The sequence below is a fragment of the Canis aureus genome, chromosome 3 (assembly GCF_053574225.1).
Source record: "Canis aureus isolate CA01 chromosome 3, VMU_Caureus_v.1.0, whole genome shotgun sequence".
NCBI lineage: Eukaryota > Metazoa > Chordata > Mammalia > Carnivora > Canidae > Canis > Canis aureus.
The window spans coordinates 37,846,706-37,865,565 of record NC_135613.1 but is presented as its reverse complement, the minus strand read 5'-3'; the positions used below and the strand labels follow the sequence as shown (position 1 = coordinate 37,865,565).

The following is an 18,860-nucleotide window of genomic DNA, read 5'->3' as shown; positions in this document are numbered from 1 at the left end:
AAAAGTTCTGACTATTGATCCCTCTCCTACAAATTTTAGTACTTACTGAAAATAAGAATTTAACTGGAAAGCATTCACATAAATACAAGTAATTAGGAAAGTTAAAAATACGATAGCTATTTATATTTTTTTATTGAAGTTGGAAGAAAATTTCGTTTCCCTAACCAATACCTCAAAAAGAAAGATGGAATTAAGATAATTTATCAAGGAAAGAAAATTCTGCTATTTGGTTAATTTCCTAACTGAAATAAATTCTCTAGTGGTGTCAGTGGTTATTATATAGCTATATTTTTTCAATTTTCTTTTAAAACTGCACGATCAGGGGCACCTGGTGGCTTAGTGGTTGAGTGTCTGCCTTTGGCTCAGGTCCTGATCCCGGAGTCCTGAGATTGAGTCCCACATCAGGCACCCTGCAGGAAGCCTGCTTCTCCCTCTGCCTATGTCTCTGCTTCTCTGTGTCTCTCATGAATAAATAAGTAAAATCTTAAAAAAACAAAAAACAAAAACGATAAGATCAGAATGTTCCTTGGCCATATTAAAAGCTTGCATTAATAAGCTTTCTTAGAGGATCCTCTACACAGTAGGTAGAGGTTGTAATTGGGAAAATAGAAGTACAGGGATCCCCTGCTTTCTGAAAGTTCTTGTTATGTCACTTTCAGGCTTTTTTCATAAAAGCAAACATACTCTTTGGATTCTTTTGGTTAGTGAAAACAGGTACTAATGTAGGTCTTTAGTAAAAGCAAAGTAGAGTGAGGCAAACTTTTGGAAAGTGGGGGATACTTGTACTGTAGTATTCCTCTCCCATTATCCATGGGGTGAGGGGATGGTGGGATATATTTAAGACCCCTAGTGGATAGGCTTAAAGCCTCAGATAGTATCCAATCCTATATATACTATGTTTTTCCCTATAAATACATATCAGTGATAAAGTTTTAAAGTTAAACACAGTAAGAGATTAACAACAATAACTAATAATAAAATACAAGTTATTAACCACACACTGTAAAAAAAGTTATGTAAATATGGCCTCTTTCAAAATATCTTACTGTACTCACCTGCTTGTGATGACATGAGATGAATGGTGAAGTGAGGTAAATGATGTAGGCATTGTGGCGTAGCATTAGGCTGCTCTAAACCTGCCAGTGTGTCAGAAGGACCTTGTGCTTCCAGACCCCTGTTAACTGTGGGTGACTCAAACCATGGAAAGTGAAACTGGATAAAGGGGACTACCATACTCTCTGTGATACTATAGACTCTTCTGTAGTCTGTAGGCATAATTTTTTAAATATTCTTTTCATGTTTTTAAAATATTAATCTGATGGAAGAAATAAAGGCTGCCCTTTGAATGTTAATCATGGAGAGTGTAAAAACTCTATCCTAAATGTTCCATGAAATTAATTTTAAAAATCTCACTTTGGCACTCCTTTTGTTGTAAGATAAATATCCTTAATAGAGCTTCTCTTTCTTATCTCTTCTTAGTATATGTTTGATAGACCGTACAGTAGAACATTGGAGGCTGAAGCTGACAAAATTGGACTACAGCTAGCTGCAAAGGTAAAATGCTCAGTAGTTGAGAAAACAGAATGTCCTTCACACAGTACAAGATAAATGTACGTCATCTTAATGAGCTGTGGCATGAGCCAAGAATGAGAGTTGGGCTGTATGAAATTTGTCATTAATACCTTTTTAAATTTGTGCACACTGTACACTGATAGACTATCTTTATTTTACTCCTCTCCTTTGTTTCACTGATCTAAGGGTACTTTTCGAGTAAAGTCCTGTATAATGTTCCCCCCCCGACCCCCTGAGAAAGGTTTATCGCTATGATCCTAGATGAACAAATTGAATTTTTACCATTTAAATAAACAGTAGAAGGACAGGCTTATTACTCTGTATCTTTAAGACTGCTTTTGTTGCAGCAAATGACTGACCTTTGCTAGCCACAGAAAGCAACTCTAGGCCTTTACTATGATTTAAGATGGCTTTGTTCATGTCTCCTTTATAAGGGCACTGCATGCCTGCCTGCTATTTTTATCATTTGTGATTACTGAGCATTGTTAGTAGAATTTAATATTGGAAGTAAAACTGCATTTTTTAAAATGGTTAAAAAACAATGCCACTTTGTACATTAAATTCAAATTGTACTTGATTCTTTGTTGTTTCCAGTAGTTATTAAAAGTCCTAGCTATTAAAAATCACTATTATTTGAAGTTCTTATTATGAGTTTTATGGATTTAATTTCATAAATGAAGATACTGCTCATTCACAAAAGCAAAAGTAGTTATTTGAATGTTATATAATGAAAGTTAAGTGAATTACCTCGCTGTTTAGATTAAGAGGTTCCTGAATAGTGGGCCACAGATTGGCTATAACAAGAGTTTCCTAACTTTAATGTACTATAGTCTATGGAATTTTCTCTTTAAGGTATGTTTTATGTTCTGGTTAAGAAACCTTTGCCTATTTCAATAAATTGTTACTGTTTTACTTCCAAGAAGCTTATTTTATTATCTTTTTAAAATATAATATTAGGAAGAAATCTAAATTGTTTTTTTTTTTCCCATGTAGATATCTAATAGCCTCAGCACTGTTTATTGAAGAGTTATCTTTTCCCCACTATACTTCAGTGCCCTCTTTGTTGTAAATGTGGGAGGCTATAGAGAAGTCCATTTCTGGACTCCCTATTGTGTTCTGTTGTCTTTGAGCCAATACCACACTGTCACTGTAGCTTTGTAGTAAGATGTGATATTTGATAACTTCTGTTCTCCAGTGTGGTTCTGCAAGATTGACTTGGCTATTCTTAGTCCTTTTCCTTTCCATGTAAATGTCAGAATCAGCTTATCAAATTACACACTTCTACAAAAACATGCTTGGGATATTGATTGGAATTGTGTGAATTTGGGGATGGTTGAGTACTGTTAATAATATTGAGTCTTCCAGCCCATGAGGAATATATTTCTCCATTTACATAGATGTTCTTAGATGTTTCAGCGCTGTTTTCAGATGGTGTGTGTGTGTGTGTGTTTATAGGACTTACACATCTTTTGTTAAATGTACTGCTAAGTGTTTGACATTTTTTGATGTTATCGTCAAGAATAACTTAAAAAATAAACTTCCTATGTATAGAAGTGCAATTTATTTTTTATAAACTTGTATCTGGCAACCTTGCTAAAGTCACTTAATTCTAATAGTGTGTAGATTCTTTTAGATTTTTTTACATACATGTTTGTGTTACCTGTGAGTAATGACAACTTTAGTTCTTCCTTTCCAGTCTGTGTACTTTCTTTTTTTACCTTATTGCAATGGCCAGAAACTTCAGTACTTCAACTTCAGTTGATGGTGAGACTTTTATTTCTTCATGCCCTTAGGGGGAGAGCATTCAATATTTCACCATTCTGATATCTGATATAAGTTTTTTTTTTTTGTAATCTGACTTTTTAGAAGAGTTGCCCTTCTATTTCTAATATGCTAAGAGAATTTTTTAAAATTATGAGTAGCTGTTAAATTTTATCAAATTCATTTTTTTGTATTGAGTATATAATTTTTCTTCTTTAACCAGTAAATCTGGAAAACTACATTTATTTTTATTTTACACATTAGGACAACTTGCTATTTTTGAAATAAACCGATTTTATCAATTATATTATCCTTTCAGTATATTACTGAAGTCGGTTTGCTAATGTTTTGCTTATTAGAATGTTTGTATCTCCATTCATAAGAGATACTGGCTTAGAATTTTCTTTTCTTGTAATGTCCTGTCATGTTTTGGTATCAGGATTATGTTGGCCTCATAAAATGAGTTGGGAAGGGTTGTTTTTCTTTTCTCTGGAACAGTTTGTATAATATTAGTGACATTTATTTTTTAAATGTTTGGAGATTTCATGAGTAAAGCCATATGGACCTACACATTTCTTTGTGGAATGGTCTTTAGTTATGGCTAATCTCTCTAACAGATACAGAACTATTCACATTTTTCTGTGTTGTGCCAGCTTTTTAAAAAAATTATTTACTTAGAGAGAGAGAGAATGAGCAAGGGAAGGGGCAAAGGGAGTGAGAGGGAAAGAAGCACACTCTGCACTGAGTCCATCGCAGAGTTTGATCTCATGACCCTGAGACCATGACCTGAGCTGAAATAGAGAGTTGGAGGCTTAACCAACAGAGCACTGAGGTGCCCCAGTTTTGTGTCAGTTTTTATAAGTTTTGTTTTTTATAGAAACTTAGGTTTTATTTAAGTTCTCAACATTATTGGCATAACATTTGTCAATATGCATATATATCCATATTTGTATTTTATATATTTTTTATTGAAGTATAGTTGACACACAATATTGCATTAGTTCCATGTGTATAAAACAGGGATTCGACAACTCCATATGTTATACTCACCGTAAGTGTAGCTACCGTCTGTCACCATGCAATGCTGTGACAGTACCATTGACTGTATTTCCTATGCTGTACCTTTCATCCTGTGGCTTATTTATCCCATAACTAGAAGCCTGTATCTCCCACACCTTCATCTACTTTGCCTGTCCCTCATGCCCCTCTCTTTTGGCAACCTTCAGTTTGTTACCTTTAGTATATTTTTAATGTCTGAAGGATATTGCATTCTATATATGTATTTTATTTATTTATTGAAAATCTAATTCAGTTTTATTTAAGGAGTTTCACATGTTGTGATTCCTTCCACTGTCAATCACTTTAGTTCTTCCAGAGTTTAAGTCATAATCTTCAAGGTAGCCCTTTTCTAAAGTCATGTGGTGTGCCTGGGTGGCTCAGTCAGTTAAGTGTAGAACTCTTAACTTAGGCTTAGGTCATGATCTCAGGGTTGTGGGATCAGACTCTGCGTCAGGCTCAATAGAGAGTTTGCTTGAGATTCTTGTTCCCTCTCCTTCTGCCCTTCCTACTCTTTGCTCACACACTCTTTCTCTCTCTCTAAAAGTAAGTAAATGAATCTTTAAAAAGATGCTTTGCTCAGTCCACAGTTCTTTTAGTTGGGCTTCTTTGATCTCCACTTGAATATGCACGTGCTTCAGAAATTCACCAGCTGTAATTTTTGGGATCCAGTGTCTTCAAGCAGTTTCCTTTAGGGCCACAGTTAGGGTCTGAGTAGATGGATCTGCCTAGTTCTCCATTTCAGACACCCTCTAAACGTGAATAAGTTCAAACTGTATTCACTCCTAAACTGTCACACTCTAGAATAGTAAAGATTGTTGGGATATGCCAATATCTAAGATTAAAATAATTTGTTAGTTCTTTCATAGTATTAGCAGATCTGTCTTGTGGTTCTTTCCCACAGATAACTCACGTTTCAGCATGTATATTTTCTGTCACGTCTTGTGAGCTCACTGATCTTACTTTCACTTGTGTCCATTCTGCCATTAAACCTGACTTTTAAATTTTAGTTATTATACTATTCCATGCTAGAATTTCTCTGATTCTCTTATAAATTACAATTCTCTGGGGAAATTCTCTATTTTGTCATAATTTTATTCATATTTTTTTGAATATGTTAATTGTAGCTTTTTTTTAAACATTCATGTTTATTAACTATTTGCATTCTCTCTGGGTCTGTTTCTATTGTTTGTTTTTTGCCTTTGGTCTTGTTCTTGATATGCTTGCTCATTTTTGATTGAATCCTGGACATTTCATATAAATAGTACTATTGGCTCTGAATGATAATTTCTTCTGATAATGGGGATTCTCCCTTTAGCCTGGAGGACTAGAATAGTCCAGAGTATTTCAGTCAGTCAGAGCCTGAGCTGAGACTTCATAAGTTTAAATTTACCTCTACTTCACCTTCATTCATAAAGGTGTTGCTGTTCAGGGAAGTCTACTGAGGCATGTAGTATTTGCTAAGTTCCTTCTGTGTAGTGGTTTTTGCACTTCAGTTTTTCATTTGCCAGCACCATGAGACTGTTGAAATGTCTACTCAGTTTTCATCCATTTTAAGTGTCCTTTGCAGCTTAAAAATTGATAGGACACCTTGGTGAACTGACATCAGGTGGTGTGTTTGCCTTCCTATGTTTCAGATCTTAGCTTCTCAAGTTTGGCTACCTTGTTAAGCCTGAAGTTTTGGCTCTCTAGCCCTCCTAGACAGCTGAAAAATCTCCTTAGTCACCTCTTTCTGCATGAATTTCTTTAGAGTTCTGCTTATATTCTCAGCCTCTGGCTCTTTACTGCTTAGAATTTAACAAATTTCTTTGAAAGCAAGAGCAACTCATAGATAAGACTCTCCTCCCTGAGCTTTCCTTCTGGGATTTTTGCTTTTCTAGTCTTGGCTGACTTGGTAACTTTCCAATACCTTTGAACAAATATTATTTATACTTTATCCAGATTTAAAAAATTTTTTGTTGAAGTATAATTGGTATGGAACATCCTTTTGATTTCAGGTGTACATCATATTGATTCAGTATTTTTATACATTACAAAATAATACCCATGAGAAGTGTGATTACCATCCATCACCAAAGTTATTACAATATTATTGGCTGTATTCCCTATGCTGTACATTATATCCCCATGACTTATTTATTGTATAACTGTTAGTTTTTACCTCTTAATCCCCTTCACCTATTAGATTTTCTAATTATGTTTGATAGTAACATTGTTCTGCTATAATTTATTTACTCTGTCACTGCTAGAAGAGGCAGTCCCTAACTTAGTCTTTTTAATAGCTACCTAATATTCTGTAATATCAGTAAGTAATTTAGTTATGTATCTATTCATGTGCTTTTGGATTATTTCCAGGTCTTTTGTCATTGTTTAAATTGCAAATTGGCATCCTTGTACACATATCCTTATGTTCCTTGAGCTTTTTATAGCAGGGTGGCATTGCTGACATGCCATTTTTATTTTTAAAAGATATTCTCAATTATTATAGAACATTATGGCAAATCTTAACAGTGACATATCAGAATACCATTTTTCTAATACCCACATCAGCACCATTTTAAATATCTTTAATTTTTGTTAATTTGGACAAAAAATGGAATCTTGTTGCTTTAAAAAATTTGCATTTTCTTGCCTAGTAGTAAAGTTGAGAATATTGCTTCATTTTTATTGACTATTTTATTTCTTCTTTTGTAGATTGCCTTTTTTAAAAAAAATGTTTTTTCTGCATAGATTTTTAAAATACATATTCTAGGCCCTACACTTGGAAATTCTGAATCAGTAACTAGATGATGAAACCCTGAATCTCAATATGTTTAGGAACTTCCAAGTGATTGTGCTCTCTAGACAGGTTTGGAAATTACTACTTTGAGTGATCAAATGTCAATTTTATGTTTTTGGATGACTCGGTAAATTAAATTTTCTGTTTTATTTGAGAAAGAAGAATGAAATTAGAAAATTTAGTAAATATTGATATTCCTTTGATTACTTTAAAATATATAAGCTATATATTTTTTAAGAGAATATATCTGGGTAGATAAAACTATGATTCATTTTCTAAAGCACATTTAAATATTATGGACAAGGTGACTTTTGCCAGTTGTGACATCATACTTAGTTCAAAGGAGAAAATGATACTGTTTACAGATGTTAAGTTATGAATCCATAGTGATACCAGTAATATCTTTGTTATGGAGCCCTTAGGATATAAAAAACGCCATGTCTGAGTATAAGTATTCATTTCCTATCAAAAGGAAGGAACAGTGTAAGAACCTCAGATATTATATTGATACTACCATTTATTCTGCAATATCACCTGTTTTGATGATAATGTCATTATCTGTGATTTAACACCATATTCTAATACCATGTTTAGTATGCTATATATATTGTCTGATCTAATCCTTTAGTAACTCTGTGAAATAGTGATTAGTATCATTATCTCCATCTTACTGATAAAGGAACTGAAGCCCAGATAGGCTGTGTTACCTTCTTACAAGTACAAAACGGTAAAGCCATGACAAACCCAAGTGTGTATGATTTCAAAGTCTGTGCTCCAGTTTTGTTTCTGGTGTTATCCCTTTACCACAATTACATTTCTCAAGCTCATCTTGTTTCCATGTTATTATATCCCATGCATGCTTTTCCATCTTTATGTTGTTCTTTTAGTAGCATTTGACACTATTAACCATACTCCCCTTTAAAAATATATATGTATTTGTGTTTTTAGCTACACATTTCAGTATTGTATAGAAAGTAGTTTAATATTAATATTGTAAACTCATAATGGGAAATAACAGCCTTTACTGCCCCTCTACCTTATACCCTGAAGTGAAAGTCACCTTAACTTTAGCTGTTTACCTTTATGTTTTCACATAATGTGTTTATTAATTTAATTTCTTGACTGATTAGGTTTAGACAATTCATTTCTTGTTATGGAAGATTTAATCTTTTATAACCCAGTTAATGTTTTTATGTGTTTATTTGCTATCTGTGCCTATTCCTCCATGGTTAAGTATTTTTCAGTTTTTTTTTTTTCTTCATACTCTACTAGGATTGTGTTTTCTTACTGTTGACTTTGGAGTGTTCTTTACGTATTCTGGATACAGTCATTAGTTGTATGTGTGATTTGAAATTGTTTATTCCTTATCTGTGGTTCATCTTTTTAAACAAAGTTATGTGTGCTTTCTTTTCTATTTTTTTCCAGAGAAAACATTTTTAATTTTGATGAAATCTAGTTTAAGATACCCCCAAGGAAACTCTGCTAATTTCTCAGGCGAACTTCTTTCTGAAACCTTAACCCACAAATTCCAACTACTCCTGTAGCCCTAAACTCTTGTCTTCTAACTCCTTAGCTTAGCCAAACTTACCATGTTCTGCTTGGGTTTCACCCCTTTATATTGAGATCAGGAAACTGCCTCTAGGCAGAGAGCAGGAGCAAATCTGGGGATCTCAGTACTCAGTGTTTCTCTTTTTTTCAAGAATGACAGTCTTGTCTTGCCTTTTGTCCAGTACCTGAAAATGTTTGCTTCATGTAATCTGTCCATTTTTATGGTTATTTGTGGTGGGAGGACAAGTCCAGTGCCAGTTATTCTCATGAATGGAAGTGTATACACCCCCACATTCGTAGCTCATGATTGTCCATATTTTACACAAATACACTAAGAAACTTCTCAGAAGCTCTGCATACATAGGTTGGGATAGTGGACTCCACTGTAAGATGAAAAGACAGTGAGCTAGCTCTATCTTTGGGAATTTCTACATGGAATATATGTAGGCCCTTTCTCTGTGGCTGTTCAAGTGTCTTTGCGGAAGAATCCTATAAAATTGGCTGTTGTTATTTAGGGGATAGAAAGGGAGAGGGAGGTGGGGTTATCCTTTTATTGGTGAGACTCTTCCTTATTCTCTTTGTGAATCTTACACCTCAGCCACTTTCTCTTGAGTACCAAATATGGAACCTTTCTGGAGTCCCCATGATGTGGGGCTGTCAGCTGCCAAAGAAGCAATATGTATAGTGATAATGAGCGAGCTCAGAAACTTGACTGCCTCAGTTTGAGAATCTGCTTTGCCAGCTCTAGAGTATTAGCTGTGTGATCCTGGGTGAATTTTTTTATCCTAGAATTTCTATACCTCAGTTCTCATCTATAGGACAGGAATAGTAATAAGACCTATGTTATAGAATTAATATAATTAAAGTCCCAAGAGCACTAATCTATCTTCTAATCATTTATATTTAAATGTATGCCTGTGTTTCAGCTGTAGTCAAAAAATTAAAAACAAAACAAACATATAACTGCCTGTTACTTCCTCTTTCTATTTCACAAGTATCCTAAACCTAATATATTCAAAATATCCTTGATTTTCCTTCACATCTACTTCTAGTCATCCTTTCCCCAATAAATATCCACCTTCTATTCAATTGTTTTTGAAAAACATCTGGAGTCCTTAATACTTCCTTCTTTATCATTCACATTGAATCTATTACCACGTGTTGGTAGTCATGTCTATAAAATATATCTCAGTGTTTCTATCTCCACCATTAGCATTTTACCTGAACTGTGCCAACCTCATGCCAGCTTTCATTGGCTCCAATCACATTTTCCTCTACTTTGCCATAAATTATAATTAGGTCCAGTCAGCTAGGATATTTACTTTCTCAAGGTAAGACCTAAGAGGACACTGGCCAGCATTTGCCATGAGATTTTTCAGATTCTATTTGATTGGCACTTTTTTTCCCATATTTGTTAATATATGCTATTAGAAGACATCTTTTTTTTTTAATTTTTATTTATTTATGATAGTCACACACACACACACAGAGAGAGAGAGAGAGGCAGAGACACAGGCAGAGGGAGAAGCAGGCTCCAAGCACTGGGAGCCCGAAGTGGGATTCGATCCCGGGTCTCCAGGATCATGCCCCGGGCGAAAGGCAGGCGCTAAACCGCTGCGCCACCCAGGGTTCCTAGAAGACATCTTTGAGACCTAGGTGACACTCTTTAAATTGATATACATAGCCCTTCTTCAGTCTATTATGTTGATTTCTGTTTATTAATTCAGTGTGTACTTAATGTGTATGTATCATTTTCCAGGATGTAGGGATTATATAATACCTTTATGGAGGTCAGAATTTGAGTAAAAAGCAGAGACATTCAATAAGCAATTTTGTAGTTTAAAGTATTGTGATAGAAATACATAGGATCCCCTGAAAAAGTAGAGCAGAGATGTAACGTAACTAGGGATGAGAACTTGGCCTAGAGATTAGACTGAGAAAGAGATGCTTCTAGCAGACATCTGAAAGCTAGGTGGTAATTATGCTGGTGAAGATGTCGATGGGGATATTTGTGGCATGGTGGACAGCATGTTCAATGGCAAAAATAATTGCTTAGTCTAGTAGTTAAAAATGCAGTGTGCTAAAATGTAGAGTTCAAGAGCACCAATGTCAAGAGATAAAACTGAAAGTTAGAGACTTGTTAGCAATTTTCAGAATTTTATATCTTACCCAGCATAGTGGTTGACACCTTGAACTCCAGAGTCATACTGACCTGTGTTTGACCTCTTGTCTCTTTCCCATGATTGTCAGCAAATCACTTAACCCTTCTAAGTCTCTTTTCTAGTCTGAAAAATGGGAATAATGATAGTACCTACCTCTCGTGGTTACTTGATTCTTACTTGTGTCTTGTATCCTCTTTTTGGACATTGATGCATCAAACTTTCTTAACTTCTTGCCATTTAATAGTCAAATCACAGAGCATAATAATCTTATTCCTAATTCTGTCCTTATTAGTCAACCTCCTCATTATAGCCTGACTTCCTTTGTACCATGCCTAAAAGGGAGAGAACATGATGACTAGAGGACACAGATGTCCTGTACCCTTCGTAGTTTTGGCAATTATAGTTATTGGCACATATTAATAAATTGATATTCTGCTTTTATATCAGCCTTGTGAACTTGGTTAATAGGAACTGTTTCTGTGAGATTGAACTATTGGTCAGTCATGTGCTATCTATCCCATTAGATTTATGAGATTTTATGGCCAAGGACTAAACAGAATATGGAAAATTCATTAAAATCAAGTTACTCAGGATGCCTCTTTGAAAATAGGCAGCTTGCTGCCTTTAGAGTGCTCTCTAGTTGCTCTTTGTTATTGGGTGTGAGTTTATTTTGTGTTTTTATAGTTTTATTTTGTGTTTTATATTTTTATAGTTTTAATTTTTCATTTATAAAACATTTAATTTATCATTATATAAATTATCAGAAAGACTAATACAAGGTTGGTAAAAACTGGTGACTCACAGAGTAATTACTAGTAGATGTCCTTACTAGCTGGCAATCAAATTACATATTTGATTTTGTATGTGTCTGTATTCTGTGTCATTATAAAGATAATTTGACACTTCACAGTCATTTACATAAATGGCTGATTTCACCAGCAGCTAAATCATTTTTATTTTTTAGTATCTGTTTCTTAAATATGAAAAAGGAAACTGATTTTGTTTCAGTGGTTTTAATGCAGGAGCAGTCTTTTTTAGTAGGGCACTTCTTGTGATTGTCACAATGTTTAGGGTAGTAGAGATTTCTGGTGTTTAATTGGCATGGGATAGGCACTGGGAGCAGGGATCTTCAATACCCTGTAATGGCCTGGAGAGCCTTCCAAATGGTAGAGTTGTCCAGCCCCCCAAATTTGTAAGTGTTCCTGTTGTGAGATGCCAGATGGATTTTTCAAGTAGCCTGCATAACTATGCAGAGAGCACCATCTAGTGATGGAAACAGGTAATAAACAAAATCTATTTTCATGGCAGAAATAAAATCAAAATTCTAAACTTTCTGTAAATAATAGGTAAAAATCATAGACTTTTGGAGCAGGAAGGAAAGCTGGAGATAATCTAATCAACCTTCTCTTTTTACAGATAAGGAAATTAGGGTCCAAAGAGGTGAAGTGATTTGTCCCATAACATGCACCTAGTTAGGAAGAACCCATGCTAGGATGCAGGTCTCAGAGTTTTCCAGGTTGGTAATCTGAGCCTTTGTCATAGCATACTGACTATTTTTGTATTCAGTTTGGGTTAATATCTTAGGTGCTTTGCTTAGTGATTAAAGATTAAAAAACAGGAAATGAGGAGAACATCTCATTTACTAGGTGTGTTATAATGTAAATTTTCATAAAGCATACATCATGTGTTACATATTATTTGAACTTCATTATATCATGTAGACAAATGAGACAAGCTTTGTGTATTCACTTAATTTTTTAGTTGCAATGATTTTAACTCTGTTGAATCTTATGATAGAACTTTAGGATAGGGAAAATATGTACATGAAAGTTTGTTAAAACTTTATTGTATTGATGAACTGACATGTTGACAATCAAAAGATGCAAAAAACTTTAAAATGAAATGAATTTACAAAATGATTGAAGTCTTCTTATTTCTCTTTATTAGGGCATATAAAATAGCTTTGGTAAGTCCAGGTTTTTTTGTTTTGTTTTTAATGAGGTATTGAGAATGGTTTAGCTGAAACCATCTTGATGCTATGTCACATTCATTTGGAAAAGAGCAATTTTTAAGTATTGACTGGAAAATGTTGTTTGGACAAGAAATGGGTTCTACCATAAAGTGAGCTTTAGTGAGTGATGTCTTCAGAGGTATTGGGAAAATGATAGTATGAAAGTGAGAGACTGGGAGAGCTGGTTTCCTGGTAGATGGTGGTGATAGTGATGACAGCAGTGCTGGTAACACTGATGATGCTATTCACAACAACAGCAATACTGTTAACTAACGTCCCTGTACGTGAGGGGCCCTGTTTTGTTTGCGTGTGTTAACTCTGTAATTTTCCTAACAGCCCTGTGAACTATAGGTGCTGTTATCATCCTCATCTTATAGATGAAACTGAGGGACAGAGAAGTTAAGTAACCTGACAAAGATCTCTCAGATAGTAAGATTTTTCCCTCCTAGGATAAAAATACATGTTTCTGAAATGGAACTTTCTATGATATTGTAATGCACCAGGAACAATTTTGGTTTTCTGCAGCACTGCCCCAAAGATAATCGTTTGAAAAAGTGTTTGGTCTCTCTAAATAGCCTCAGTATATTCTTCTATCTCTAGGAGTCCAGCTACCCTTCTGCCACAGTCCTTTGTAGTATTATCTCAGGTGACTATTTTACCCACCGCATGTCTGTGTGAAATACAGGAGAGGATGTCACAAGGACTGACACAAGTGTAGGCTGTTAACGGCATTCTGAAAAATGACTCAGAACTGCTAATGTCAGATTTTACCCCTTAGGGTTATGGCTGGCAGGAGTTTTGTTGTAGAGTCTATCTAGAGTCTATCTAGGTGAATAGAAATCAAAATTCAGAGCTACCTTTATTGTTACATTTCTAATGAAAATTTTGGCTACAGGTAGGATATACTAGGTCTGGATTTATTTATACGTATTTTTTCTGGTATTGTTTTGACATTGGAAAATACTCAAATATAAGAATAGCTCTTCTACTATTCTACTCCTATGAATATCATATCCCACTGAGTTTCTAATTGAATAGTAGCAAATTCTTTTTGCATTAATATGTCCCTTAATGCATATTCATGCATGCTGATGTTATAGGCTGAATTAAACTAAATCCTTCTTTAATTGTAAATTTGTGATATCATCACTTATGACCAGACCTAACATCTTGCAAAATTGGTTGCTCACCGGGGGAAAGTAAGAGTAGAAATAGTATCTACTGTGTTCCGGGTTAGACTGACTACTTTAGAAGAGTTACCACATTTAATCCTAATGATCTACTGCTTTCATTTCATTTTGAAAAATGAATCTGAGATTCCTGGAGACTAAGTTATTGGCCCAAGGTCACAAACACTTCAACCATTCTACTTCTGTTCAAATTGTGACCCTGTCACTTACTAGTTATGTTACTTTCAACAAATTACTTGATCTCTGTAGGCCCTGGTTTCTTCCTCTGATCTGTAAAATGAGTGTAATAATAGTACTTACTCTCAAAGGTTTGTTATAATGATTCAATGGGTTAACATTTGTCATACGCTTGGAATAATACCTGGCATTTAGTGCCACGTAAGTCGTTATTAATTAAACAAAATAAATAAGTGGTATTTTGAACCCAGTCTTTCTGTTTCTAAAATCTGTGCTCTTCCCATTGTCCCAGTATAATGCCTCAAAAAGTGTTCCAGGACCAATGTATTTTACTTAACGTATTTTCTTATATTTCCCTTGGCCAACTGTAACCATTTCTAGTTCTATTTTAAGAAGGAAACCTTGTCTAGGAATTATCCCATCTTTTCTTAATGTACTTTCAGACACTTTGTAAATGCAAGTTCCTTACTTTGTGATAATTTTTAAAAGTTTATTTTAGAGAGAGAGGGGGAGAGAGAGCACCCAAGTAGGGGGAGGGGCAGGGGGAAAGGGAGAGAATCTCAAGCATACTCCATGCTAAGCTTGGAGCCTGATACAGGGCTCGATCTTGAGATCACAACCTGAGCCGAAATCAAGAGTTGGACACTCAACCGAGTCACCCAGGCGCCCTGCTGTAATTTTTATTGAGAAAAATGAATTAGGTTTGTGATAGGCTGAATATTTTTTTAATATTTCTGTTTTGATATATAATTATCATTATCTTTTTTTTATTGTGGCAAGAATATTTAACATGAGATCTACCATCTTAACAAATTTTTAAGTGTGTAATACAGTACTATTAACTATATATAGGCTGTGTTGTACAGCAGATCTCTAGAATTTATTCATCTTGTATAACGGACGCTTTCTGCCTTTTGAATGGCAACTTTCTTTTTCTCCCTATTCCCAGCCTGTGGCAATACCATCTATACTCTGCTTCTGTGAGTTTGACTATTTTAAATACCTCACATAAGTGGGACCATGCAGTATTTGTCCTTTTGTGACAGGTTTATTTCACTTAGCATAATACCTCAAAGTTCATCCATGTATTTGCATATAGCAGAATTTCCTTCTTAAAAACTGAATAATATTTCATTATATGTGTATGTCACTTTTCTTTATCCATTTTTCCACTGATGGGTGTTTAGATTGTTTCTGTATCTTGATTGTTATGAGTAATGCTACAGTGAACAGAAGAGTGTTGTTATTTCTTTGAGATGTCAGTTCTTTTATATAAGTACTCATCAGTGGGATTGCTGGATCATATAAAAGTTCTATTTTTAATTTTTTGAGAAACCTACATACTCTTTTCTGTAGTGGCAATACTATTTTACATTTCCCACTGACAGTGTGCTAGGGCTCCACTTTCTCTGTGTTCTCACCAACACCCTCCCCCTTTTTTTTAAATCATAGCCATCCTAACAGATGTGTGGTGATCTCTCATTATGGTTTTGATTTCCTTTACTCTCATAGTTACTGATATTGATGATTTTTAGATATACCTATTGGTCATTTGTACATTGTTTTTGAAGGACTATCCAAGATTTTTGCCCAATTTTAATTATTTTGTTTTTTGTTGTTGTTGTTATTGAGTTCTAGGACTTCCTTATATTAAATATTAACCATTTATTAGGTGTATCATCTGCAAATCTTTTCTCCCATTCTGTAGGTTGCCTTTTCACTCTGTTATTTCCTTTGTTGTACAGAAGCATTTCCATTTGATGTAGTCTCCTGCATCAGTTTTTGCTTTAGTTGCTTGTGCTACGGTGTCATATTAAAGGAGTCATTGCCAAGACCAGTGTCATGAAGTTTCCCCCCTATGTTTTCTTTGAGGAGTTTCATATGTTTCAAGTTCTGTGTTTAAGGTTTTAATCCATTTGGTTTGATTTTTGTCTGTGGTGTAAAGTGAGGGTCCAGTTTCATTGTTTTACATGTGGATATCCAGTTTTCCACTTAATGAGGAGACTGTCTCTTGCCCATTGTATATTTTTGGCACTTTTGTCAAAGATGGCTTGACTGGATATGCTTAAGTTTATTTCTGGGCTCTCTATTCTGTTCAAATGGTCTGTATGTCTGTCTTTATGCCAGTATCATTCTGTTTTAATTACTGTAGCTTTGTAATATATTTTGAAATTAGGAAGTATGAAGCTTTTACCGTTGTTCTTCTTTCTTAAGATTATTTTGCCTTTTTTGGGGTCTTTTGTGGTACTTTGTGAATTTTAGGATTTTTAAAAATATTTTATTTTATTTTTTTATTTGAGATATAGAGAGAGCATGAGCCAGGGCAGAGAGAGAGGGAGAAGTGGGTTCTTGTTGAGCAGTTAAGCCCGTTTGCCTTTGTCTCAGCGCATGGTCCTGGGGTACCAGGATCGATTCCTGCATCGGGCTCCCTGTGGGGCTTCTCCCTCTGCCTGTGTCTCTGCCTCTCTCTTTCTGTGTCTCTCATGGATGAATAAATAAAATTTTTAAAAAACCCAAAAAACAAAAAACCAGCTCTTAGTTTTTTTATCTTCCTATGATTATTATTATTATTACTATTATTTTAGTCTTTATTCCATTTATTTCTGCTCTGATCTTTATTGTTTCCTTTCTTCTAATTTTGGACTTGCTTTGTTCTTTTTCTAGTGCCTTTAGTTGTAAAGTTAGATTAATTATTTGCTATTTTTCTCATTTCTTGAAGTAGGCCTGTATCACTATAAATTTCTGGCTTAGAACTGATTTTTTTGTGACCTAAAGATTATGAACTGATTGTGTTTTTGTTTTCATTTGTTTTCAAGTATTTTTAAGTTTTCTCTTTGATTTCTTCATTGACCCATTCATTGGTTCTGTTGTAGCATGTTGTTTAGCCTCCACCTGTTTGTGTTTTTTTTTTCAGTATTTTTCTTGTAATCGATTACTAGTTTCATATTGTTGTGATTGAAAAGATGCTTAATAAAATTTCAACCTTATTAAATTTTTTGAGACTTGTTTTATAGTGTAACATGTGATCTATGCTGGAAAATGTTCCATGTGCACCTGAAAACAATGCGTATTCAGCTGTTTTTGGATGGAATGTTCTCTATCTACCTGTTAGATCCATCTGGTAATGTGTCTTTAGAGTTATTGTTTCTTTATTGATTTTCTGTCTGGATGATCTGTCCATTGATGTAAGTTGGGTATTAAAACCCCCTAGTATCATTATATTATAGTCGACTTCTCTCTTTATATCTGTTAATATTTGCTTTATATATTTAGGTGCTCCTATGTTGAGTGCATAGCTATTTACAATTGTTACATCCTCTTATTGGATTTATCCCTTTATTGTTATGTAATGCCCTTCTTTATCTCTTATTATAGTCTCTGTTTTAAAGTCTGTTTTGTCTGATACAAGTACTGGTAACCAGCTTTTTTTTTTTTTTTTTTTTTTGGCTTATCTTTGCATGGAGTATCTTCTTCCATCCCTCATTGTCAGTCTTTTTTTTTTTTTTTTTTTTTTAAGATTTTATTTATTCTAAATAAAGGAAAAGGAAGGATATAAATTTCCAATTATGGAGTGAATGAGCCAGAGGGAAAAAAGGCATAGCATATGAAATACAGTCAATGCTATTGTACCAATTTGCATTCCTACCAACAGTGCATGAGGGTTGGTTTTACCCCATATCCTCACAATACTAGTTATTTCTTGATATTTTATTTTAGCCCTTCTTATAGGTATAAGGTGATATTTTCATTGTGCTTTCTATTTGTGTTTCCCTGATGATTAGCAATGTTGAGCATTTTTTCATGTGTCTATTTGTATGTCTTCTTTGGATAAAGGTCTATTCGTGTCCTCTGCCCATTTTTAAATTGGATTATTTGGAGTTTTTTTGGTGTTGAGGTATATAAGTTATGTATTTTGGTTATTAACTCCTTATCAGATATATCATTTGTAAGTATCTTCTCCCATTCAGTAGATTGACTTTTTGTTTTGTTAAGAGTTTCCTTCTCTGTTCAAAAGCTTTCTGTTTTAATGTAGTCCCAATTGTTTATTTTTGCTTTTGTTTCCTTTGCCTTAGGAGACATATCTAGAGAAATATTGCCGTGGCCAGTGTTAAAGAAATCACTGCCTGTGTTCTCTTCTAGGGTTTTTATGTTTTCAGGTCTCATGCTTAGGTCTTTAATCCATTTTGAGTTTACTTTTGCATATGATATTAGAAAGTGGTCTGGTTTTATTCTTTTGCATCTTGCTATCTAGTTTTCTCAGCACCATTTATTGAAGAGACTATCTTTTCTATATTGTATATTTTTTCCTCCTTTGTCATAGATTAATTGACCATATATCCACGGGTTTATTTCTGGACTTTTCTATTCTTTTCCATTGATCTATATGTCTATTTTTGTGCCATATCTTCATTTTTAAATTCTTTTTTCTTTTTCCTCTTCAGCTTGGTTGCTCTCAATTTTCCAGTCTTTCAGATCTCTGATCTGTTCTTTTATATCCTCTAATCTGCTTTTTATTCCCCCTAGTGTATTTTTCATTTCAGTTACTGTATGCTTCAGCTCTGATTGGCTCTTTTTTTTTATATTTTCTATTTCTTATTGAAGTT

General features: G+C 34.3%; 1 protein-coding gene across 3 annotated transcripts in view; it reads left to right on the top strand.

Moving 5' to 3' along the window:
• The window catches only part of OMA1 (OMA1 zinc metallopeptidase), a 71,991-nt gene that overhangs the window by 22,903 nt on the left and 30,228 nt on the right, over positions 1–18,860 (top strand). For all 3 annotated transcript variants that reach the window (XM_077891954.1, XM_077891955.1, XM_077891956.1), the window contains one exon: positions 1,480–1,554. In XM_077891954.1, coding sequence (XP_077748080.1) covers positions 1,480–1,554 — 75 coding nt within the window. The remainder of the gene's footprint in view (positions 1–1,479; positions 1,555–18,860) is intronic.